Source organism: Rosa chinensis, chromosome 7, assembly GCF_002994745.2.
Source record: "Rosa chinensis cultivar Old Blush chromosome 7, RchiOBHm-V2, whole genome shotgun sequence".
Lineage (NCBI taxonomy): Eukaryota > Viridiplantae > Streptophyta > Magnoliopsida > Rosales > Rosaceae > Rosa > Rosa chinensis.
Window position 1 is genome coordinate 3944276 of NC_037094.1, and position 25368 is coordinate 3969643.

General features: G+C 40.8%; 2 protein-coding genes across 4 annotated transcripts; both read left to right on the forward strand.

Annotated features, from left to right (window-relative positions):
- The first annotated feature begins 380 nt into the window (after nt 1–380).
- Nucleotides 381–4194, forward strand: LOC112176605 (chaperone protein ClpB1). The gene is made up of 7 exons (XM_024314616.2): nt 381–523; nt 780–1952; nt 2049–2230; nt 2317–2948; nt 3062–3341; nt 3442–3639; nt 3732–4194. The coding sequence occupies exons 2-7, from the start codon at nt 800–802 to the stop codon at nt 3936–3938; spliced, it is 2652 nt and encodes an 883-aa protein (XP_024170384.1). The 5' UTR covers nt 381–523; nt 780–799; the 3' UTR covers nt 3939–4194.
- On the forward strand, nt 436–25368 carry LOC112176604 (chaperone protein ClpB1). 3 transcript variants are annotated; one of them, XM_024314614.2, is made up of 7 exons: nt 436–523; nt 21920–23092; nt 23189–23370; nt 23457–24079; nt 24193–24472; nt 24573–24770; nt 24864–25329. In XM_024314614.2, the coding sequence occupies exons 2-7, from the start codon at nt 21940–21942 to the stop codon at nt 25164–25166; spliced, it is 2739 nt and encodes a 912-aa protein (XP_024170382.1). In that variant the 5' UTR covers nt 436–523; nt 21920–21939; the 3' UTR covers nt 25167–25329. The 3 variants fall into 3 exon arrangements, with proteins under 3 accessions (XP_024170382.1, XP_024170381.1, XP_040366408.1); XM_024314613.2 differs by lacking the exon at nt 436–523 and adding an exon at nt 21519–21672 and having other exon boundaries at nt 24864–25368; XM_040510474.1 differs by lacking the exon at nt 436–523 and adding an exon at nt 21576–21672 and having other exon boundaries at nt 21902–23092; nt 24864–25368.

Here is a 25368-nt window from a genome sequence, read left to right on the forward strand (position 1 = left end):
CTCCAAAGCAACAAGAGTCTCACACTACTTATATTCGAAAGCAAAATGCCTCAAGCAATTCACACCCAAATTCATTTCTTGTGGAAAATCTCACCCCTTGTTGTCCAGTAGCCTCAGTCTGCGACGCAGACCAAGGAATCTCCAAAACAACAATCTTTCTTTCGCTTTCTCGTAAACAAGGTATGAAACTCTATCGATCTCTCCTGTTTTGAATTTTTGATACATTTCTGTTCTTCTTCCTGCTCTGTTTTTCCCAATGAGGCTCTGTTTTTCTTAAAGAAATCGCAGGAGGAGAAGATCGTCAATTCTGTTTGCTAACAGTGGCGGATGTAATTGTGAGTTGGGCTTTCGTGTATAAGTTGAGGATTGGGATTGTTGGGACTGCTCTTACTATTGGTTTTGCTTGGTGAGTTGGGGGCTCCGATTCAGAAGAATCAGAAACGACTCAAAACTCTGTTTTCGCAAAACCAAAAGAAGAAAATCCAATTCCAAACAACTCCGATCGTCTTCTTCAGCTTACAAGGTACCCCAATCTCTCCTCTATCTCTCTATCAATAGGTTTTTCTATGTCTCGTTTGATTGCTTTGCTTTTTGATGTGATTAGAAAGTAGAACTAGAACAGAAGCTTGAATTTTCGGGTTTTGCTGTGTTGTGAACTTGTGGTTTATGAACTGTTGCATGAATATGCCGGAAAGTTGATTGAATTGTAAATACATGTTGCTTTGAGATTTCGGCAAATTTTGATTGCGCTTTGCTTATAGGTTTGTGATTTTGATCAGGTATAGAAAGGTAGAAGGGAATGAATCCTGACAAATTTACTCACAAGACAAATGAGTCTCTGGATGGGGCTCATGAACTGGCATCGGATGCTGGCCATGTGCACTTCACGCCGCTCCATCTTGCAACCGCATTGGTTTCGGACCCTGCTGGCATTTTTCGACAGGCGATTGCCAATGCTAGTGGCAGTGAAGAGGGTCCGAAGTCGGTGGAGAGAGTTTTCAATCAGGCATTGAAGAAGGTTCCGTCTCAGTCCCCTCCCCCGGATCAAGTACCGGCCAGCACTACTCTCATTAAGGCAATTCGGAGAGCGCAGTCGGCGCAGAAAGATCGAGGGGATACACATTTGGCTGTTGATCAGTTGATTCTTGGCCTACTGGAGGATTCGCAGATTGGGGACTTGCTCAAAGAAGCTGGCATTGCTACAGCGAAGGTGAAATCGGAAGTTCAAAAGCTTCGTGGTAAAGAGGGGAAGAAGGTGGAGAGTGCCTCTGGGGACACGAATTTCCAAGCTTTGACTACTTATGGGAGAGACCTTGTTGAGCAGGCCGAGAAGATTGACCCAGTGATTGGTAGAGATGAGGAGATAAGGAGGGTGGTTCGGATTCTCTCAAGGAGAACGAAGAATAACCCGGTGCTAATTGGAGAGCCAGGAGTTGGGAAAACAGCAGTAGTTGAAGGTTTGGCTCAGAGGATAGCAAGAGGGGATGTTCCTAGTAATCTGGCAGATGTGAGGCTTATCGCATTGGACATGGGTGCTCTAGTAGCTGGTGCCAAGTATAGAGGAGAATTTGAGGAGAGGTTGAAGGCTGTCTTGAAAGAAGTAGAAGAGGCCGAAGGGAAGGTGAATCTGTTTATTGATGAAATCCACCTTGTTCTTGGTGCTGGTAGAACAGAGGGGTCTATGGATGCCGCCAACCTTTTCAAGCCAATGCTTGCTAGAGGTACACTCCGGTGCATTGGGGCAACGACTCTTGAAGAGTACAGGAAATATGTGGAGAAGGATGCTGCATTTGAGCGAAGGTTTCTACAAGTTCATGTGGCGGAACCTAGTGTGCCAGACACTGCTAGCATCCTTCGAGGCTTGAAGGAGAAATATGAAGGGTATCATAAAGTTAGAATTTTGGATACAGCTTTTGTTGTTGCTGCACAACTATCGAATCAATATATCACAGGTATAATTTGCAGCTAGCTGATATAGTGAAATTAGTTGTTTAATATGATCTTGTACTGCTGTTCTTGGTACTAACTTCTTTCTTCTTAATTTATAGGGCGCCATCTCCCTGACAAGGCAATTGATCTAGTTGATGAAGCTTGTGCAAATGTGAGAGTCCAGCTTGACAGTCAACCAGAAGAAATTGACAACCTTGAGAGAAAGAGGATGCAGCTGGAAGTTGAGCGTCATGCGCTTGAAAAAGAAGAGGATAAAGCTAACGAAGCTCGTCTTCTTGAAGTAAGTGTTTGAATCCAGCATGTGTTGATGGAAATACTTGTTCATTTTGTAGTTCTATTGTTGTTATATTGGTTCTATAATGTTAGGTTCGGAGGGAGCTTGATGACTTAAGAGACAAGCTTCAGCCCTTGATGAAGAAATATAGAAAAGAGAAGGAAATTCGAAGGCTTAAGAAGGAAATTCGAAGGCTTAAGGAAAAGCGTAAAGATCTCTTAATTGATTTGACAGAGGTTGAAAGAAGATGTGATCTAGCCAGGGCGGCTGATTTGCGTTATGGGGCTATTCAGGAAGTGGAGTCTGCTATTGCCCAGCTTGAAGGAAGCACAGAAGAGAACTTGATGTTGACTGAGACTGTTGGACCAGAACATATTGCAGAGGTTGTAAGCCGTTGGACCGGCATACCAGTAACAAGGCTCGCCCAGGATGACAAAGAGAGGTTAATTGGACTTGGTGAGAGATTGCATAAGAGAGTAGTGGGCCAAAACCAGGCAGTTGATGCTGTTGCAGAAGCCGTATTGAGATCAAGAGCTGGGTTAGGCAGACCACAACAACCAACTGGATCATTCCTTTTCTTGGGTCCAACTGGTGTTGGTAAAACTGAGCTTGCAAAGGCTCTTGCTGAACAACTTTTTGATGACGAAAATCTAATTGTTCGAATTGATATGTCTGAGTATATGGAGCAACATTCTGTTGCACGTCTGATTGGTGCTCCTCCTGGGTAAGTTTTGTTTATCTGGCTTGTCTTATCATTCGTGCAAATTTTTTTGGCAATCATTCTTACATTTTCTTAGATCAGTATAGTAGAATCTGACTGCTGTTGTAAATTTACAGATATGTTGGTCATGAAGACGGTGGACAACTCACAGAGGCAGTGAGGCGGAGGCCTTATAGTGTTATACTGTTTGATGAAGTGGAGAAAGCACACCCTCCAGTTTTCAATACTCTCCTGCAAGTTTTAGATGATGGGAGGTTAACTGATGGTCAAGGTCGTACAGTTGATTTTAGGAATACAGTGATCATTATGACTTCAAACCTTGGGGCGGAACATCTCCTAACTGTTTCGTTGGGCAAGTGTTCAATGCAAGATGCTCATGATCCAGTTATGCAAGAGGTATTGGTCCGAGATCAAGTGTTTACAATATTTAGAGATTCTCTTTTCCTTTTCTTTTCTGTTTCTAATGCAGAGTTAATCTGAAATTTTACTGGAGCAGGTGAGAAAATACTTTAGGCCTGAATTGCTAAATCGGTTAGATGAGGTAGTTTTTTTCGATCCTCTTTCACCTGAGCAACTGAGGAAGGTGGCTAGGTTACGAATGGATGACGTTGATGCCCGGCTTGCTAAGAGGGGTGTTGCTTTTGCGGTGACTGATGAAGCATTAGATTATATTGTGCACGAGAGTTCTGATCCGGTTAGTACTTCATTACAAACTGTAATTCGCAAGTCCAATATTTACTTTGTTTTGCATCTACATTGAAATACTAAACGTTTCATCATTTTCAGGTTTATGGTGCTCGACCTATAAGAAGATGGCTTGAGAAGAGAGTGGTGACAGAGCTATCAAGAATGCTGATTAGAGAAGAGATAGATGAGAACTCAACTGTGTACATAGATGCAGGACCTATGGCAAATGAGTTGGTTTACCGGGTTGAGAAGAATAGAGGGCTTGTTAATGCTGTCACCGGTCAGAACTCAGATGTGTTGATATAACTTCCGAATGGACCAAGGCCGACTGATGATGCTCTTCAGGCAGTTAAGAAGATGAAGATCGAGGAAATGGATGAGGACCTCGACATGGATGAGTAAAACGGTAAAACCTTTCCTTCATTACTTGTCGTCCGGGTTGTAACTGTAAAAGTCTTTGCAGTGTTTTGATGGGTTTGGTATGTAAAAATGTGTGTGTCCAGGTGGGACTTGATTGCTTGTAATAACTCGCTTTGATAATTCAAGTTCTAGTTTTCTGATATTGTACTCTTCGTTGATTTCTCTTCTACCATGTTTATATGATTATATCCATGAGTCAATGGATGTCCAAGATTTTGACCATTCCTAGTTTCACGTTAGTGAATTTTCTTTGGGTAAATTCCTCCTATGGTACCTGAGGTATTGCTACTTGGACAGTTTGATACCCGATGTATTAAAGGGGACAGTTTGGTACCTGAAGTTAGACTATGTTTGACACTTTGGTACTTCTGTTAATTTTTCTGTTAAATGTAAGGATAAAATGGACATTTAGAATATATGTATAAAAACATAATAGAAAAACATGAGTTTGTGGGTTGATTGCCGTTCTTCATAATTTTATAGGTATGAATTAATGTTTATGAGAAATATTCGAATTTTATGTTAAAGAAATATAATAATCAGATATTTTTTTTTTACTATTCTCTATGAATCCACTGATTTTTCCTCAAAAACTTGGATTTTTCCTCCTCTTCATAAACACAATGCAATGATATTATTTGGTATTATTTTAGGTATTCATCATTTTTGGGGTCATTTAGGAGAAAATGAAAATGAATTAATGCTTTTGGGTTATGTTAAAGTTGACATAATTGAATTTTATGTTTAAAAAAATTTAGTTGTACGAGACTAGTTTCAATGGAGTACTCTCATGGGTGTTCACTATATGATTACTATATTTCTTAAACATAAAATTCGAATATTTCACCTTCAACATAACCCATAAGCATTAATTCATACCTATAAAATTATGAAGAAAATCAACCCACAAACTCGATCATGTTTTTTTATTATGTTTTTATACATATATTCTAAATGTCAATTTTATCCTTATATTTAACAGAAAAATTAACAGAAGTACCAAAGTGTCAAACGGAGTCTAACTTCAAGTACCAAACTGTCCCCTTTAATACATCAGGTATCAAACTGTCCAAGTAGCAATACCTCAGGTACCATAGGAGGAATTTACCCATCTTCTTTTCGGTTTAAACCAACAGAGTAAACTGAGACCCCAAGATTGGAGATGGTCATTCCTGGTGGAAGTTGAATTTAACTTGCTTGTATTTCTACTGGAGCCACTTTACATGTAGTAAAGTCAGCATTATGAATTAACCGTTGGTTTAGTGATGTTTCTCACGTTGGTTTTGTGAGATCAAAAAATTCATAGCTCCGGTCAGTTTTCTAGCTTTGTGGAATGAAAAATAATTCATGGCTCCGGTCATTTTTCTGGCTTGTGGAATGAAAAATTCGTAACTCTGGTTCTCTTTCTTCATCAAAATCTTATCGTAGCCTCGTAGGTTAGGTTATGCTTGCGAATGCTAACCATCTGGGATTGCAAACATATCTGTAAAATCATTTAAAACGCATACTATTTGCCTTATAGGAATACTGGTTATTTGGTTAACGAGTGCATAAAAAGACAAATTGGGCCATCGCAAATATGGCCATACTAAATTCACTTATCACGCCAACGAAATGGGCTTTGCAAATTTATTAGTAGGGTGTTGGATTGATCATAACCCGACCCGACACCCTATATGTATATGGGGCTCAAAACCATGACTGTGCCAATCTCTCTCGCATTGATATTCTGTGTTAGTTGATCTCAAGACTTGTTGTTATATATAGTAGCCTTCTCGCACGCACGCGTTGCGCATGCGGAAGGACTGTGCTCTCATGTGCGAACCGTCTTTTTTATGGTTTAAGTGTGTTTGATATAATTTTATGACAATTTATACACTCACACTTGTATTCGTTTATTTTAATATTTGTTAATTTTGATTAAAAAAAAAAAAAAACTTTGCCTGATATAATCTTACTGCGTGCAATTTTTTTTCTCATGGTGAAATAAAAACGTATGAGCAAAATTACTGTATTTTTTTTAATGTCATCTCTAATTCTTTCGATGGTTTTTTCTTTAAAATTTGTTCAAAATTAACAAAATAATGACCCTAGCAACAAAATTTCTTTGGTGTGTGATGGTCTGTTGGGCAAGAAAATTGGCTATAAGCAATTTGAGAATTTTAAGAAAGATACCAAAAATAATGTATTAAGAAGAGATCATCATACTAAAACTCTTTAAAAATAAAATAAATAAATAATAATAATAATAATAATAATAAAGGCCAGATGATTTGTTGGGCATTATTCAAATTGTCTAAGGGCAAAATCGGAAGTTCAAAAATTTGACCAACTATGATCGGTACTCTGGGCTCACTTTATATTTAAAGATAGAATACCAAGTAGTGCTATCTGGTTAATTTATCTCAAGACGAAAGTAGAGCTATCTGGATAATTTATCTCAAGCCTTGCTGTTATACTAGCAATGTGCCCGCGTTTCTCGCGGTGATATTGTGATATTAATGAAAAATAGATTGATTAAAAAGAATAGTAGTTATTTATTTTTTAAACATAAAAAAGCGGTGGTTTGAGTATTTTTTCAATGTACATTTTTATTAGGATTAATTTCAGTTTACCCCCCTGAGGTTTGGGGGTGTCATCATTTCACCCCCTCTACTTTCAATTTTGAATTTTTACCCCCTAAACTTTCAAATTTCAATCAGCCGTGTCCTATTTCTACTATCCCGTCCAAATTAGACGTTAAATTTTACTTTTGAGGGCTAAAATGGTCATTTCAACATAAAAAAATTTTAATCTTTCTTCGTTTTTTTTTTTTTTTTTTTTTTTTTGTATTTTGTCTTCAACCTATACACCACAAGTTATAATAGGTTTATAAAAACAAAAAAATACTCTAGGTAGTTGAAAACGGCTCGCTGGTCTACGATATTTGTGACATATCTCCGATAAAGTGAAGAATTTATGACATATCCCCAATAAAGTGAATAAATATCTGTAAAAAATAATTTTACACTTTATCTGTAAATAAATATTTGTAAAAAATAATTTTACACAGATATTTCTTCATTTTATTGAGGATATACAGATATTTACAGATAAAGTGTAAAATCATTTTTTACAGATATTTCTTCACTTTATTGGGGATATATCCTAAAATTCTTCACTTTATTAGAGATATATCACAAATATCGTAGACCAAAAATGATTTTACACATATATTTCTTCACTTTATTGGGGATATACATATATTTATTTACAGATTAAGTGTAAAATTATTTTTTACAAATATTTCTTCACTTTATTGGGGATATATCCTACAATTCTTCACTTTATCGGAGATATATCACAAATATCGTAGACCAGCGAGCGGCTTTCAACCACCTAGAGTATTTTTTTTGTTTTTATAAACCTATTATAACTTGTGGTGTATTGGTTGAAGACAAAATACAAAAAACAAAAAAAAACGAAGAAACAAAAAAAAAAAAAACCAAAAACAGAATTTTTTTTAATATTTTTTTATGTTGAAATGACCATTTTAGCCCTCAAAAGTTAAACTTAACGTCCAATTTGGACAGAATAGTAGAAATTAGACACGACTGATTGAAATTGGAAAGTTTAGGGGGTAAAAATTCAAAATTGAAAGTAGAGGGGGTGAAATGATGACACCCCCAAACCTCAGAGGGGTAAACTGAAATTAATCCTTTTTATTAATTTATATTTTATTAACTTAATTTGACAATTATATTATTGAAGGGTATTATAGGCACTTTAGAATTTGGTGAAGCCCTTTGACACCAAAAAAGGCCTCTATTTATAGTAGTAGAGATAGGATACTAAGTTGATGAGGAATTTTGTTCTATAATTCTAGGCCTTGAGAAAGCTTTTATTGTAATTTCTGATATGGGGTTATAGATGTGCAAAGTAGAGACGACAATGCTTATTAGGGATATGAATGCAAAGTAGAGCAAAGGGAGGCTAAATTCAAAGGGGATTGAACAGGAGGCTTGCTTTCAAGCATTCTGAGTTCTAGATAGCTAGGTTTTGTAGAGGGATAGACGACTATAACCCCACACTGCCAGCTTGAAGATTTTGCAGGTAGGTGTACAAAAATGATATCAAGTCATGAATGAGAGGATTTTGACATTTTTCGCGGTGATCTGAAATGATACTACCTTAAATCACTAGTGAGTAACTGCATGAACAACTTAGATATTTCAATTGCACGTCCAATATTCATTTGTTTACTTGAAGGTTGGAGATGATTCCATGAAGATGGTTCTTTATTTTATTATTGGATTAAATTCTGCTTACTACCCTATACTTTCAAAGGTTCATCAGTTTAGTCCCTACACTTCTAATTTAATCAGAAAAGTCCTTACACTCTCCAATTTCATCAAATCGATCCAATCCGTCACTATTCAGTCAATTTTCGCTGTTAAAATGCTGACGTGGGATCTTCTCACTGGGAAAATTCCTAAACTACCCATCGCTAGGCAGCCCGCCGACGCGTTATTGTTGTGAATGCAGATGGGTAGTTTGAAAATTTTTCCCGAAAATTAAAGGAGTGGTGACGGATTGGATCGATTTGATGAAATTGGAGAGTGCAAGGACTTTTCTGATTAAATTAGAAGTGCAGGGACTGAACTGATGAACCTTTGAAAGTACAGGGTAGTAAGCAGAATTTAGTCCTTTATTATTTTATCAAATCTGTGATGAATGCTATCCGAACTCCGAAGAGAGAAATGTTTCTGTAATTTTTCTTATCCCTGTCATAATATAAAAAAAAAAAAAAAAAAAAAACTTGGGATCTTCGGTGCATGGTTGGTATAACGAATGAACCATGTCGAATCGGATTAATTGTTGTCGGAATGTCGGGTGACATGAAAAAGATCGTTGGGAAGAAGGAGCTAGTTAGCAGATATATGGGACAAAAACAGGTACATTCAATCCATGAAAGGTACGTCCCCAGATCTCGGAGTTACTTTTGTACGTACCTGAAGTTCCATCTTCATGCAATTGTATGGGGCTGAAGTCGAAGCCACGTATGTCCCTGCCGGCGATGTAGTAGTTAGTACGTAGTTGAGTTTTACCTCAAGCTTCTACCATGCGTTAATATATTCCGGCTTATCCCATATTTTGGGTACTAATTCACCTTGAAATACCTGAAATATGTAGGCAAAAAAACCCTTCAATTCACCATGCTCCTTTGGCCGGGGTTGGTTTGGTACTATATGGGGTTCGAGTTGCTGCGGTTGTAGTAGCATCGATCTTTTGCAGAGGTGGTCGAGAGGTGTATTAGGCTATTGGCAATTTGGCATGGACTGGAGAGACGTAGATCTTTGCAGAGACGCTAGTTCATATGCTTTCAGCTACTGTGGGGCGTGGAGATCGAATTATAAATTAACCAGCTGATACGAGAGGGGGATCACTTAGCTATACTAGCTACAATCCAAGATACCTAAAACTTGAAATATTTTATTTCAGAGTTTCAATATTTATTTAATTATCAAAAATGTAAAATTTGTTGAAGGAAAACCTAATTTGTGTTTAGCCCAAACTCTAGGTTACTTGACCTAGTGGTAATAAGATTTAATTTGAAGGATCTAGAATCCTAATCAATGTAGAATTACTTTCCTTATATGATTGAGATTCTATGCATTGTAATCCTCTATATAAAGAGGCCCCTATTATCAATGAGAATACACAGCAAATTCCTCTCAATTTCAGTTTCTCTACAACACGTTATCAGCACGAGCCCTAACCCTGAAACCCTAAATTCGTAGCCTTCAAATCCCAGAAACCTCAGCCGCCCAACTCGAAGATCTCAACTCCAGGAGTCCGAAACCGGCGGCCCCATCCCCAGAACCGGCCGGCAAACCACCGAACCGGCCACCGGAAGAAGCCAAAGTTCACCTGCCCGGTTCAAAGCTTTCCTCACCACCTCCTGCCGCCATACTGGTCACCCTACAGCACCTCCATCCCAGAAACCCGGAACCGGCCTAGAATCGTCCGAACCGGCCACCAGAAAATCTTGATACCGAACCGGCAGAAAGAAAAAAAGAAAAAAAAGGAAGGGAAGGACCTGTGCAACCCAGGCCTGCCTGCAGCCCAAGCCCACCAGCAGGCCCAGCGAAGCCCACGTGCAATCAGCTAGCCGCCAAGCCGCAAGCGCCCAATCAGCCCTGCCACGTCAGCATCTGATCTGCCACGTCAGCTCTGATTGCCACGTCAGCACCAGGGTCAACGCCTTTCAACACCGCCGGCGACTTTTCCGGCTGACTTCCGGCCAACTTCCGGCGAATTTTCTGGACACTTTTCAGGCGACTTTTCCGGCCAATTTCCAGCGACTTTTCCGGTCAGCTACAGTAACTTTCCGGCGACGGTTTTTCCGACCATCTTTTAAGGTAAATTTTTCTAAAAGTTCCCGTTTTTCTGAAGTTTTCAATTTCTTCTTCTTTTCTCGGGGACTTCCAACATCCCTTCTTCTACCCCCCTTTCTCTACATAGGGGAGACCAATAGCCGAACTGTGGGGGTTCGTGCTTACTCCAAGCTTAGAGCTTGTAGAGTCCTCCAAACTTAGAGTTTGTTGAGAAGAAAACGATTGACTAGGGCTGGGCACGGGCCGGGTTCAACTAAAACTTTGCTGGGCCCGGAACCGGCCCGTTTTTTACGGTTCGGGCCCAAAACCCGCTTTGCAACGATCAGGGACCGACCCGGGACCTGCCCGTTCCATTTCGGGCCGGGCTTCCTGGTTTTCGGGCCCAAATGCATATTTTCTATATATTTTCAGATTTCAACATATTCCAAGTTCAAATACAAATTCCTTTTTATTTCCGTTTTATTTCCTTTTTCTGGGCTTTAAGCCTTTAATGCCTCCATAAACAGAAAAAAGAGAGGAAAAAAAAAAAAGATCAGTAACTTGCTAATTCTCAAATAACTTAACAACGTAACAAATTAAAACAAGAACACCATGTTCATCTAGTAATCAACCAACAACATAACTAATCAAATCTGATCTTTACAACAAAAAAGAAAAATCAAATCAATTTATATTAATTGATCCAAGCAAAGGACCAGAAATCAGTCGAGTCATGGAGATCAAATTACGCAAATTGACGAATCCATCACTGACATCCTTCAACCCGACTTTTCCACGGAGGTAGAGCGGAGTAGCGGACTGCGCTTCCACGGCGGGCAGGAGAGGAAGAGCGGATCGTGGGATCCATGGAAGGGGATGATCTAGTTGGAGAGAGAAAGAGGTTCTGAAAATCTGAGTGGGCCAAAGCGAAAGGTAGGGGACGAGTGAAGACGGGGCGATGAGATCGGTGAGATGGTGGCCTTGAGGAAGGTTCTGGATTTCAAAGATGAGAAGTTTCAAGAAGAGAGAGAAATGGAGTTCTAGTAACCAAAAGGAAGAAGAAGAGAGAAATTGAGTTATGCGGCTGACAGAAAAGAGAAGAGAGGAGAGAGAGAGTAGGGTTAGGAATTAATATTAGAGAGAATGATTTGGTGTGGGGAGGTCTACAATATAAAAGTATGAGCCCTATTTTATAGCCAATAATATAGAGACACATGTCTCTTTTTATGTAAAACGGGCCTGACGGGCTTTTTAATTTCTGAAAGTGCAGGCCCGGGCCCGAACCGTATTTTGAAAGTTAAGGCCCGGCCCGAACCGTTTTGATAATAAAAAAAAATGGGCCCGGACCGTACGGGTCGGGCCTTGACAGGCCGGTCCGGGTTTACGGGTTTTCGGGCTTAAATGCCCAGCCCTACGATTGACCATATACATCGTCGTTTCCATCTAATCCAAAACCCCTCTTGGAATTGGATTTTCTTGGAAGCGACTACGCTCAGAAAATTCCTAATTTCTTGGAAGCGACTACGCTCAGAAATTTAATAGTTTTTCGTGGTAGCCTTTTTCGCTCCGAAACTAACCCTAATCTTGTGTTGTTTTTCAGGATGAGTTACCTGAACAAGTTGAGCTTTGTCCCACTCGAGACAACTGGCGCAGGATACCATAGGTGGGTCCGAGATGTGCGCCAACATCTTAAGGCTGATGGAATTCTGGAAACCATCCAAGAGCCTGGTCAGAACGTGCTCTCAATCGAGCAAGCTACTGCTTTTGAAGCAAAACAACCTAAGGCCATAATTCTCATGACAAGGCACATGAATGACGCGCTCCAAAATGAATACCTCAATGAGGAAGACCCAAGAAAGCTATGGGTAGAACTAGAGCAGCGATTTGGCAACGTTCGTGACTCCCTGCTTCCTGATTTAGAAGTGCGATGGCATAGCCTCCGCTTTTGTGATTTCAAGTCTGTGCTTGATTATAACTCGGAAGCTCTTCGTATCAAGTCTCTGATGGAGTATTGTGGCCAAGCCATAACTGATACGATGTTGATCGAGAAGACTCTCTCTACCTTCCCCGTCTCTGCATTGATGATTTCAAAGAATTATCGTATTGATGTAAATGCAGGACGTATCACAAGGTTTCATGAGCTCATTGGCGCCATGAACGTAGCTGAAAAGCACGATAATATCCTTGTGAAGAACTATAATGCTAGACCCGTGGGAACTAAGCCTATTCCGGAGTCTAACTATAGTCGCGCCTCCAATGGAGGACGCAAGGAGCGAAAACCTAAGGATAGGGACAATTCTGGACGTTCTTGACAGGACCCACCCCGGATTCCACCCTGAAACCCAAAGTGGCCCTGCGGGACCTACCTTTAAAGAAGGTTTACCAAAAATTTCGGCATAACCTCCCTTAAAAATGGGTAACCCAAAACCTGTAGAATTTCAATTTCACTTCTAAACAACCCTCCCAAAACTCCTGGAGCCACCCTGCTCCCAAAACCGCACAATTCCACAATTTAGGATAACAAATTATCCAATTAACTCAAATTACAACCAAGTCATAGGTTACAATATTAATACAAACATCTCAAGGTTATCAGAGCAGTCTAACACCAAAAGAACAATGATTTACAAAGTAGGTTAGCAAGTAACCTACAAGGAATAGATGACAGCGGTGGTGCTAAGCCTCAACTCCTAAAGCCGAACAGCTACACTGCGAACTGGGCATTTGAAACCGAAGGGCCCAGGGGAAAAGTACGTAAAAACGTTAGTGTGAGTGGACAAAAATAAACAAATATAAACTAAATAGATTTTATACTTTTCCACATTTATTTCCTTTAGAAATTCCCGATGCATGCAAGGTTTTACGAAAATAAAATAAGAAGAGTTTCGTTCATGAAAACCGACTAGCCCCGCTAGTCACATATGATTTAAAAGAAAAAGTTGGAACTCCGATACTCAAGGAAAATAATACCAGCCCCGCTGGATAAACGAAAATCGAGCTAGCCCCGCTAGCTAAAGTAGTAAAGTGAGTAGGGGAAAGCGATAGCCATACAAGTGAGCCTCCCAGGCTTGGGTGATAGCCTCCCAGGCTAAAGAAACTCCCATAACTCCCGTAATATACCCTTACGCCACTAAGTGTAGCGATAGGATACCGGGCTACAGAATTACTATCACATAGACAGTAACCTGCGCCACAAAGGCGGAGGGCTACGGTGATCCCATCACCGCGCCACAAAGGCGGAAATCAATGCTAGCATGATAAGTCACCCAAAGTATGGCAAAGAAAATCCGAAAGCCAAGTAAATCCATAAAACTTCCCCAACTCTCGTAAAAGAACTCTCATGACGTGTCCCACACGCCAAAATAACTCAAATCAATAAGTACAAATATAAAATAAAAAGTATTAATCCTGAAATCCCATCGGAAATAAATAAATAAGAGACGATAGGCATAACCCAATGGCATGACCCCGCACGCCATAAAAATCTTCAATTAACCAAATAACCAAATCCGTTTCCGAAATTAACCATATGCTTGAAAAGTAATACGGTAAACAATTTAACATTTCAGAAACGATATATAAATAGATAAAGAAAACGAACAATAAGTAAATAAATGCATGCATCATTCTTTTGCAAATAAAAGTCCACTCACGATATACGGCTAACGTGGTATCCAAGCGTAAGGGTCCTCGTCGAGCGATAGGTCGGTATCACGTCCTGTACACAAATATAACGTTCGTAAACCTTAATTTCGGGTTGGAAAACTAATTTGGATTAATTAAAATCAACCCTAATATCAACTTTAATTGCCCAATTTCTCCCAATCTTCTTCAATAATAATATCTCCTAAATATATAGGCTCAAAGGCCAAACCGAGGAAATCCGATGGATGGATTCCTCATAATTCGTTTAATAATTTCACCAATTTTCTTGATCAACCATCAAAATTTATATTCAAATCACTTCCAAATCAATTTCCAAGCTTCGAATAATTAACTATGCGTAAAATTGATCCAATACATGTTCAACAGTCAAAATTCCTGGCCAAAACCCTGTCTCACGCGCCACCTACAGTGGCGGTGCGTGGGTTTCACGTGCCGGTGGCCAACCTCCACCTCCGGCCACCAAATTTCAGGTACAACACCTACTCAACACACTGATTCCACTTCATAACTACAACATTTACAAATAACAACTACAAACAGTCGAAATCGATCAAAGAACACAAACCCAGAAAATTCAAGAACCCTAATTCGATCCAGCCTCTACACTTCAAATCGTGTTACAAGACCATAGGGGAAATAATCAGGGATGAAAACCAAACCTTCGACAGAAAGATGGGGACCGGAGGTGGCCGGAATCGCCGGAAATCGTCAAAATCCTCAAACTGCAGCCGGAGTGGTTTTGGCTTCGATCCGTGGTTTTCCGGCCAAATCGTGGAAAACCAAGGCTGCTGGGGTGCTCGGAGGGAGGAGGCGCTCCTCTGGTGACCGGTGGCACGCCCTGTGGTGGCCGGAATCGCCGGCAATCGGAGGAGGAAGGGAATGGGGCGAACCGGAGAAGAGAGATCGGGGGAGAGGAGAGAGAAAGAGCTGGGTTGGTTTCCGGAAATGGAAACCTACCCGGGTAACTTTCCATTTTTATTAAAAAGTTACCATGAACAGTAACTTTACTATTTCAGCCATAACTCTTGCATACGAAGTCCGATTTTTACGAACCACATATGCACGCGCTCGGTTTAACGTCCCCTACAACTTTCATGAAGAACATTTTCTCAAATTTGACCCGAACAAAAAGTCAACTTTTAGGGCCACTAAAAGTATCTGAACAAGTAAAAAGTAAAAGAAATTGTCGTTTCCCGTCCAAATGACTAGTAAACTGTAAAATTTAGGTCCAGGGCGTTACAGTTCTGGTCCATATATTCGCCCTAAAGAGGAAGGAAATCGCCAAGAGAGGCGTGCACGGAACCGTAGAGGTCAACGTGTGAAGAGAGAGATAGGCGGAGCCTCCGACCATGGTGGTAACGCCACAAAAAGTATAGGTCGTTCAAATAGTGCCCCAATGGCGCCTCGATCAAGGGAGCCTGACCATAATGATGTTTGTTTTCGATGTGGATCAACTGAACATTGGGCCAAAACATGTACCGCACCCCAGAATGTTGCAAACGCATACAAGACGTATCGTGAAGCAATGGAAGCAAATTACATGGCACAAGAAGATCAAGATGGTGATCTAGATCTAAGGGTGGAAGACTACCAGGATCAAGACCCAGAAACTGACGATTTTTGATTAAGTCTTTTTATTTTCCAAGAGATGTAGGCGATTGCCATATTCATTTTTATTGGATTAGATTTTCTTTGATCATAGAAACAATGATGTATTTCGTTGGCTTATGAATAAAATTTCGAGTTCTTTTCATTATGACTCAATTTTGATTATGAGCATATGACTTTGTGACTACGATGGCTAGACCATCAGTATTAATTTAAGGACATGGAATAGCCCAAGTTCCACTTGCCAAATGGCACCTTGATTACAGTTGTCACAGAAACTCTCTACGCTCTTAGGGCAAATAGTACCCCATGAATAGCCAACGAATTCCATGCGAAAATGCATGTAGAGAACGGAAATGAGTTCCTTTGCATTACCTCTAATGATTGCGAACAAAGACGCATCTTAGAGACGTTTATGTGTCTCTCTAGTGGACTTTATGTCACTATTCGAGCTCTAAATTCCAATAAAGTTATGAGAGAAGATCTCTTGGATTTAGACACATATTGGCTTTGTCACGACATGATAGATCATCCTAGTCATGATATGATGATCCGTCTACAAAAGACTTCACATGGACATCATTTTTTTTTTGAGCAAAATGAAGCAAGATGCCGCCATAAAAGGCTCCAACCATGGGCATAACGCCATGGTTGTTCCTCCTTGTGGCCATGACGCCATACATGCTAATTTCCATGGCTCCCACGCCATGGTGGGAGATGTAGTCACACATTTTGCTTCTAATAGCGCTACAGACGCTTCAGCCTAACCAAAATCCTCATTGGTTGCTTCTAAGGCCTCTCGCTCGTTTTACTAAGCCCGTTCCTTAGGGAAATTAGGACTGAGACCGTCCTATGCAAAGGATATGACAATACTCATTCTGTTCTTACAAAGAATCCGTAGGGATCTTGTGGATTGATTCAACCAACTTGCGGACGCTTAAATATTTCATGATGTTGGTTGACACGCAAACACACCGGTCACGTGTTGTGCCATTGTCCACCTATATATGCTACTTATGCTACACTCCTAGCACATATCATGTGACAACGGGCTCACTCCCCGAATCATCCTATTCAGTCAATTGGATTTGACTATGCTAGAGAGTTTACATCGAAGACTTTCGATGGATATTGCAATGGGTTTGATGTTGGACATCACATTCCCCTGTACACATCCAATTGGTCTCGTGGAAACGACTACGATGGTAGTCCGAACATTGGTAATGCGCACCAATCTTCTTACATCTGCTTGGGGTGATGCGATATCGCATGCAGCCATGCTAATTCGTCTACGACCTACCGCCACTCAATGTACCTATGCGTTACAGCTAGTGACTGGGTACACGTATTTTGTACTTACGCACATTTGAGTGAGCCATTTATGTGCCAATTGCGCCGCCACAGCGCTCCATGATGGGTCCTTACAGACGAATGGGCAACTACGTTGGATTTGCGCTTCCAACAATCGTCCGCCACTTAAATGCCCTTGCTAGGCGATCTCCTTACCGCTAGATTTGCGGATGTCACTTTGATGTGACAGTCTTCCCGTCATTAGGGGGAGATAAGAACACGAATGTTCAACAGGAACGACAGGAATTGTCGTAGTCTGTCCCCACTATGTCTCATCTTGATCCCTATTAAAGTGACGAGATCACACAATTATGCTGCAAACATGCCTGCAAGGAAGGACGTCCCTACGAGAGGACGTACGCGCCACCCTACACGGAGGTAGGCATGGCGCCAATGCCAAAGAGAGTGGCACTCTGGCGTTACAGGCCATGGCCCCAGCTAGGATGCGTGGGAGGCCCGTGGGTTCGAAGGATACTTTGGCACATTCCAATCCTTTAATCATCAAGACTCAAAATCAGTCTCATGAGTATCTTCCGGGTTATGGTTATCGTTGGGGGACGCCTCAACGTCAAACACTATTCCTGAGAATATAGAGCTCTATGAAACTTACACTAGTGTACATGAGATGTGGGATAGAAACTCCATCATAATTGATGATGTAGTTACGCATTTTGTTGCGCATGAGTTTGCTGAGTCCGATGATGTCGAACCACGCTCCGTTGATGAATGAATGCCAACGTAGAGAAATTTGGCCTAAATGGAAAGATGCGATCCAGGTTAAGATGGATTCTCTAACGAAGAGGAAGGTTTTCGAGCTAGAGATGCCAACACCTCCTAACATAAAACATGTTGACTAATGGGTCTTCGTTAGAAAGCGTGATGAGAAAAAGAGATGGTAATCCCTTATGGAGCAAGGCTTCTCACAAAACGCCTTGGAATCGACTACGATGAGACATATTCTCTCGTAATGGATGTCATTGCACTCCACTACCCTGTCAGTTTGATAGTTTCCAAATAACTGAACATGCAGCTTACAAATATGGTCACTACGTATCTCTATAGGGATCTAGATACGGAATATACATGAAGGTTCATGGTGAACTTCATTTACCCAAGTCAAGTAGCTCTAGACCATGGAGCGCGTTTACAATAAGGTTGAAACGCTCACTAAAGTGACTACTTGATTGGGAAGGGATATGCCCACGCGTTTCTATAACAAGTTTCAGATTCTATCGCGGTTCATGTTGGACATGATCTTCATTAGAAGCCCTTAAAAAGTTAAGGGAAACCGCTGAACACTTGAAATCTGAGTTTGAGATGAAGGATTTTGGGAGAACACGATTATGTCTCAGTTTGGAACTTGAGCATCGTGTCGATAGATGTTTAGGCATTTTGACAAGATCAAGCCTTCAAGCACCCCCATGATCGTCCATAGTCTTGATCCTGAAAAGGATCTTCTTCATCGAAAGGATGATGATGAAGATGTGCTAGAGGCAAAAGTGCCTTACTTAGTACAATAGGCGCATTATTGTACTTAGCTCAATGCACAAGACCAGACATCTCATTTACCATGAACTTGTTAGCTAGATATAGCTCTGCGCCAACGCGACGCCATTGGATTGGTGTAAAAGATATCTTTCGATACTTGAGATGTATGAATGATATGGGCTTGTTCTATCCCTACAAAGAGATGATGGATTCGGACCCATCACACACCAGGTACGCCGCCAACGCTGGCCTGCGTTCTCTATCCCCATCCCAAAACGACATGTGTTTTGGAAGGTTTTGCTGATGTTGGGTATCTGTCTGACCCACACAATGGTCATTCCCAATCCGGTTAAGTGTTCACCATGGGAAAAGACCGTGACATCTTGGAGGTCTACATATTAGACCCTAGTCGCTATATCTTCGAACAATGCAGAGATCATTGCTCTTCACGAAGTGGTTCGTGAATGTATATGGATTTGATCCATAATTACGCATGTTCGAACAATTGTGGTTTGAAGTCTACCACAGATGAGCCTATGAGCATTGAGGATAATGCTGCTTGTTTTGAACAAATGAGGCAAGGCTACATCAAAAGCGACAACACCAAGCATAATCAACAACAACAGACACTCCTCGAGATCAAAGTGAACTAGGTTCGATCTGAGGACAATGTAGTAGACTTGTTTACTAAGTCATTGCCCAAATCCACGTTCGAGAAACATGTGGCAAGAATTGACTTGCGAAAATTATCTGAACTCCCATGATCGTAGTCATCAGGGGGAGGTGCAGACATCAGTGGGAGATGTCTACATGTTCGTCTCGAATCGTGAAGGGTGTGTTGTGCTCTTTTTCCCCTTCGACCGAGGTTATTTTTGTCCCACTGGGTTTTTGTTACTCGGCAAGGTTTTTAACGAGGCAACGAGAGAAGCACCGCGTTTGGGTAACACAAGGGGGAGTGTTGAAGGAAAACCTAATTTGTGTTTAGCCCAAACTCTAGGTTACTTGACCTAGTGGTAATAGGATTTAATTTGAAGGATCTAGAATCCTAATCAATGTAGAATTACTTTCCTTGTATGATTGAGATTTTATGCATTGTAATCCTCTATATAAATAGACCCCTATTATCAATGAGAATACACAGCAAATTCCTCTCAATTTCAGTTTCTCTACAACAAAATTAACTTATCAGAGTAATTAACAACTTGCTAGTTGTATAAGTCTTCTCTTTGTAAGACAAACTGTACTGTATGTAAAATAATAAATCTACTAATCAAACTCGATCTCCAACAACCTAAGATGCTGAAGATCGATGAACAACGTACATAGTAAACTATCCATCATGATAGAAACTAGAGGAAGCAAGATCGGGACGGGATTAAATGTTGGGAAGTACTGATCGATCGCAAGCTAAGTAGTGGTGTATAAATACATAGGACAAAAAATGATATACGTAGTCTACCTAGTAAAAAGTCGAGATTTACGTGATGATTGAGTGATAGCAGAGCTTGCTAGGTTTTGATTTGGTACCACTTCGATCATATATCGTTGTTGAAGATCCATCTTTGGCTACTAGATGGGGTGGTAGTTTAAGCCAAGAACCATAGCTCTTTGTAGAGACACAAGTAGTAAATAAAATTAATATATATATATAGTAACTTGTGTGGGGTGGGGCGTGGAGAATTATAAATCAGCTGATAGAGGAGGAGGTTGTTAGCTTAATTGTTAGAACTAAAGTGGACCTATCATCATCTATTATGCAGAATGCAAATTGGATTATAACTTGATTCATTAATAGGAGTTGTAAGTTAAGTACAATACCTAGAAACCTATATATTGAGACAATTATATTAACTCATAGGTTAGGAATCCATTAGTTGGTTTACATTGGCCACCCTACCCTGCGGTTCCTGCCTTCATCCTGGGAATGAAATGGAGACAAATCTAAATACCAGATCTTCTAGCTAGGTGGTCACGATATCCATTTTCGAGATGTTCCGCATCCGCTGTGGCATTACAATTCATTAATGCAGTCTTTCGTATTACTTGTTCATATATGTTTGTTATATGGGAAAGGATGTGAACACGGCATCTTGTCATCTGGTTTGCCCCTTGAAATGTGGATACCTGATAGCAAATTTGGTTCATAAGAAAGTTGTATTCTTCCCCTGTCATTCTCTCAAAGAAAAACTGCAGCATTTCACAACCTGTAATGGTACCCAGTGCAGAAAGCTTCACATGGATAGCAGCTGTAAATTTTACCGATATATGTATAACCAACTATTCAGTGTTTTCATGGTTTTTGTTTTCCAGTTTTTCGGTTCATGACCGTAGTTTACACAACTCACCATGCAAATGATGAAACTACATCTCAACCATTATTTAGGGCTAGTTTAGGATTGCTGTGACTTAAAAAAAAAACCTGCTATTGCTGTGTTGTGAAAATAATCAGCTATGAATTAAAACAGTTTTGCGTTTGGTAAATAATATTTTTAAAAATGTTGTCAGTATATAAAATAATTTCAGAGCGTGTTTTGATATACATCAATTTCTAAAAGCAACCTCTGAGCTGTTTCTTTAAAATCTACTGCCAGTGACTTATAATTTTCAATTAAAGTTGCTTTTTATTTTTTTACCAAACACAATAAAATCTAAAATTTTAAACAAAAGCTGATTTTTTTAAAAGCGAAGCAATCCCAAACGGGCCTTAGTTGATCTAGTCACTGTAGTGGCATAAGTTTCTCTTCATAGAATAAGATTCCGATTAACGCTGATCTTCTAGAATATTCGGATAAGAATGGACTTTGCTTTGAGTTCGAAAGGATGATCCAGTAGCTTCCAGTCAAATCGAAAAGACCGGAAAGTAATTGTCCCATCTAATGGGCCACAAAAGCCATAACGAAATTACGAAAAAAACCCTAAAGATAAGTAAAAGCATGGGAACGAAAAGACGGAAAAATCCCGGAGCTTCCTGCTTCCTCTAGCACTTTCCAGACGCTGACGTGTCGGCCAGACGTGTCTCCTTATAACCTTCCCACTTTCCCACTCTACAATTCAGAAGAATCAGAAACGACTCAGAACTCTGTTTTCGCAAAACCAAAAGAAGAAGAAAATCCAATTCCAGACAACTCCGATCGTCTTCTTGAGCTTACAAGGTACGCCAATCTCTCCTCTATCTCTCTATCAATAGGTTTTCCTATCTCTTGTTTGATTGCTTTGCTTTTTGATGGGATTAGAAAGTAGAACTAGAACAGAAGCTTGAATTTTCGGTGTTGTGAACTTGTGGTTTATGAACTGTTGCATGAATATGCCGGAAAGTTGATTGAATTGTAAATGCATGTTGCTTTGAGATTTCGGCAAATTTTGATTGCGCTTTGCTTACAGGTTTGTGATTTTGATCAGGTATAGAAAGGTAGAAGGGAATGAATCCTGACAAATTTACTCACAAGACAAATGAGTCTCTGGCTGGGGCTCATGAACTGGCATCGGATGCTGGCCATGTGCAGTTCACGCCGCTCCATCTTGCAACCGCATTGGTTTCGGACCCTGCTGGCATTTTTCGACAGGCGATTGCCAATGCTAGTGGCAGTGAAGAGGGTCCGAAGTCGGTGGAGAGAGTTTTCAATCAGGCATTGAAGAAGCTCCCGTCTCAGTCCCCTCCCCCGGATCAAGTACCGGCCAGCACTACTCTCATTAAGGCAATTCGCAGAGCGCAGTCGGCGCAGAAAGATCGAGGGGATACACATTTGGCTGTTGATCAGTTGATTCTTGGCCTACTGGAGGATTCGCAGATTGGGGACTTGCTCAAAGAAGCTGGCATTGCTACAGCGAAGGTGAAATCGGAAGTTCAAAAGCTTCGTGGTAAAGAGGGGAAGAAGGTGGAGAGTGCCTCTGGGGACACGAATTTCCAAGCTTTGACTACTTATGGGAGAGACCTTGTTGAGCAGGCCGGGAAGCTTGACCCAGTGATTGGTAGAGATGAGGAGATAAGGAGGGTGGTTCGGATTCTCTCAAGGAGAACGAAGAATAACCCGGTGCTAATTGGAGAGCCAGGAGTTGGGAAAACAGCAGTTGTTGAAGGTTTGGCTCAGAGGATAGTTAGAGGGGATGTCCCTAGTAATCTGGCAGATGTGAGGCTTATCGCATTGGACATGGGTGCTCTAGTAGCTGGTGCCAAGTATAGAGGAGAATTTGAAGAGAGGTTGAAGGCTGTCTTGAAAGAAGTAGAAGAGGCCGAAGGGAAGGTGATTCTGTTTATTGATGAAATCCACCTTGTTCTTGGTGCTGGTAGAACAGAGGGGTCTATGGATGCCGCCAACCTTTTCAAGCCGATGCTCGCTAGAGGTCAACTCCGGTGCATTGGGGCCACGACTCTTGAAGAGTACAGGAAATATGTGGAGAAAGATGCTGCATTTGAGCGAAGGTTTCAACAAGTGTATGTGGCGGAACCTAGTGTTCCAGACACTGTTAGCATCCTTCGAGGCTTGAAGGAGAGATACGAAGGGCATCATGGTGTTCGAATTTTGGATAGAGCTTTAGTTGTTGCTGCACAACTATCGAGTCGATACATCACAGGTATAATTTGTAGCTAGCTGATATAGTGAAAATAGTTGTTTAATATGATCTTGTAGTGCTGTTCTTGGTACTCACTTCTTTCTTCTTAATTTATAGGGCGCCATCTCCCTGACAAGGCAATTGATCTAGTTGATGAAGCTTGTGCAAATGTGAGAGTCCAGCTTGACAGTCAACCAGAAGAAATTGACAACCTTGAGAGAAAGAGGATGCAGCTGGAAGTTGAGCTTCATGCGCTTGAAAAAGAAAAGGATAAAGCTAGCAAAGCTCGTCTTGTTGAGGTAAGTGTTTGAATCTAGCATGTGTTGATGGAAATGCTTGTTGATTTTGTAGTTCTATTGTTCTTATATTGGTTCTATAATGTTAGGTTCGGAGGGAGCTTGATGACTTAAGAGACAAGCTTCAGCCCTTGATGATGAAGTATAGAAAAGAGAAGGAAAGGATTGATGAGATTCGAAGGCTTAAGCAAAAGCGTGAAGAGCTCTTATTTGCTTTGACAGAGGCTGAAAGAAGATATGATCTAGCCAGGGCGGCTGATTTGCGTTATGGGGCTATTCAGGAAGTGGAGTCTGCTATTGCCCAGCTTGAAGGAAGCACAGAAGAGAACTTGATGTTGACTGAGACTGTTGGACCAGAACATATTGCAGAGGTTGTAAGCCGTTGGACCGGCATACCAGTAACAAGGCTCGGCCAGGATGACAAAGAGAGGTTAATTGGACTTGGTGAGAGATTGCATAAGAGAGTAGTGGGTCAAAACCAGGCAGTTGAAGCTGTTGCAGAAGCCGTATTGAGATCAAGAGCTGGGTTAGGCAGACCACAACAACCAACTGGATCATTCCTTTTCTTGGGTCCAACTGGTGTGGGTAAAACTGAGCTTGCAAAGGCTCTTGCTGAACAACTTTTTGATGACGAAAATCTAATTGTTCGAATTGATATGTCCGAGTATATGGAGCAACATTCTGTTGCACGTCTGATTGGTGCTCCTCCTGGGTAAGTGTTGTTTATCTGGCTCATCTAATCATTCTTTCAAATTTTTTTGGCAATCATTCTTACAGTTTCTTAGATTAGTATAGTAGAATCTGACTGCTGTTGTAAATTTACAGATATGTTGGTCATGAAGAAGGCGGACAACTCACAGAGGCAGTGAGGCGGAGGCCTTATAGTGTTATACTGTTTGATGAAGTGGAGAAAGCACACCCTGCAGTTTTCAATACTCTCCTGCAAGTTTTAGATGATGGGAGGTTAACTGATGGTCAAGGTCGTACAGTTGATTTTAGGAATACAGTGATCATTATGACTTCAAACCTTGGGGCGGAACATCTCCTAACTGGTTTGTTGGGCAAGTGTTCAATGCAAGTTGCTCGCGATCGAGTTATGCAAGAGGTATTGGTCCGAGATCAAGTGTTTACAATATTTAGAGATTCTCTTTTCCTTTTCTTTTCTTTTTCTAATGCAGAGTTGATCTGACATTTTACTGGAACAGGTGAGAACACACTTTAGGCCTGAATTGCTAAATCGGCTAGATGAGGTAGTTGTTTTCGATCCTCTTTCACGTGACCAGCTGAGGAAGGTGGCTAGGTTACAAATGAAGGACGTTGCTGTCCGGCTTGCTGAGAGGGGTGTTGCTTTGGCGGTGACCGATAAAGCATTAGATTATATTCTGGACGAGAGTTATGATCCGGTTAGTGCTTCATTCGGAACTGTAATTCGCGAGTCCATATTTACGTTACTTTGCATCTACATTGAAGTACTAAACCTTTTCATCCTTTTTCAGGTTTATGGTGCTCGACCTATAAGAAGATGGCTTGAGAAGAGAGTGGTGACAGAGCTATCAAGAATGCTGATTAGAGAAGAGATAGATGAGAACTCAACTGTGTACATAGATGCAGGACCTAAGGGAAATGAGTTGGTTTACCAGGTTGAGAAGAATGGAGGGCTTGTTAATGCCGTCACCGGTCAGAAGTCAGATGTGTTGATACAACTTCCGAATGGACCAAGGCCGACTGATGATGCTCATCAGGCAGTTAAGAAGATGAAGATCGAGGAAATGGATGAGGACCTCGACATGGATGAGTAAAACCTTTCCTTCATTACTTTGTCGTCCGGGTTGTAACTGTAAAAGTCTTTGCAGTGTTTTTATGGCTTTGGTGTGTAAATGTCTCCCTCCAGGCGAGACTTGATTGCTTGTAATAACTTGCTTTTGATCATTCAAGTTCTAGTTTTCTGATATTGTACTCATCGTTGATTTCTCTTCTACCATGTTTATATGATTATATCCA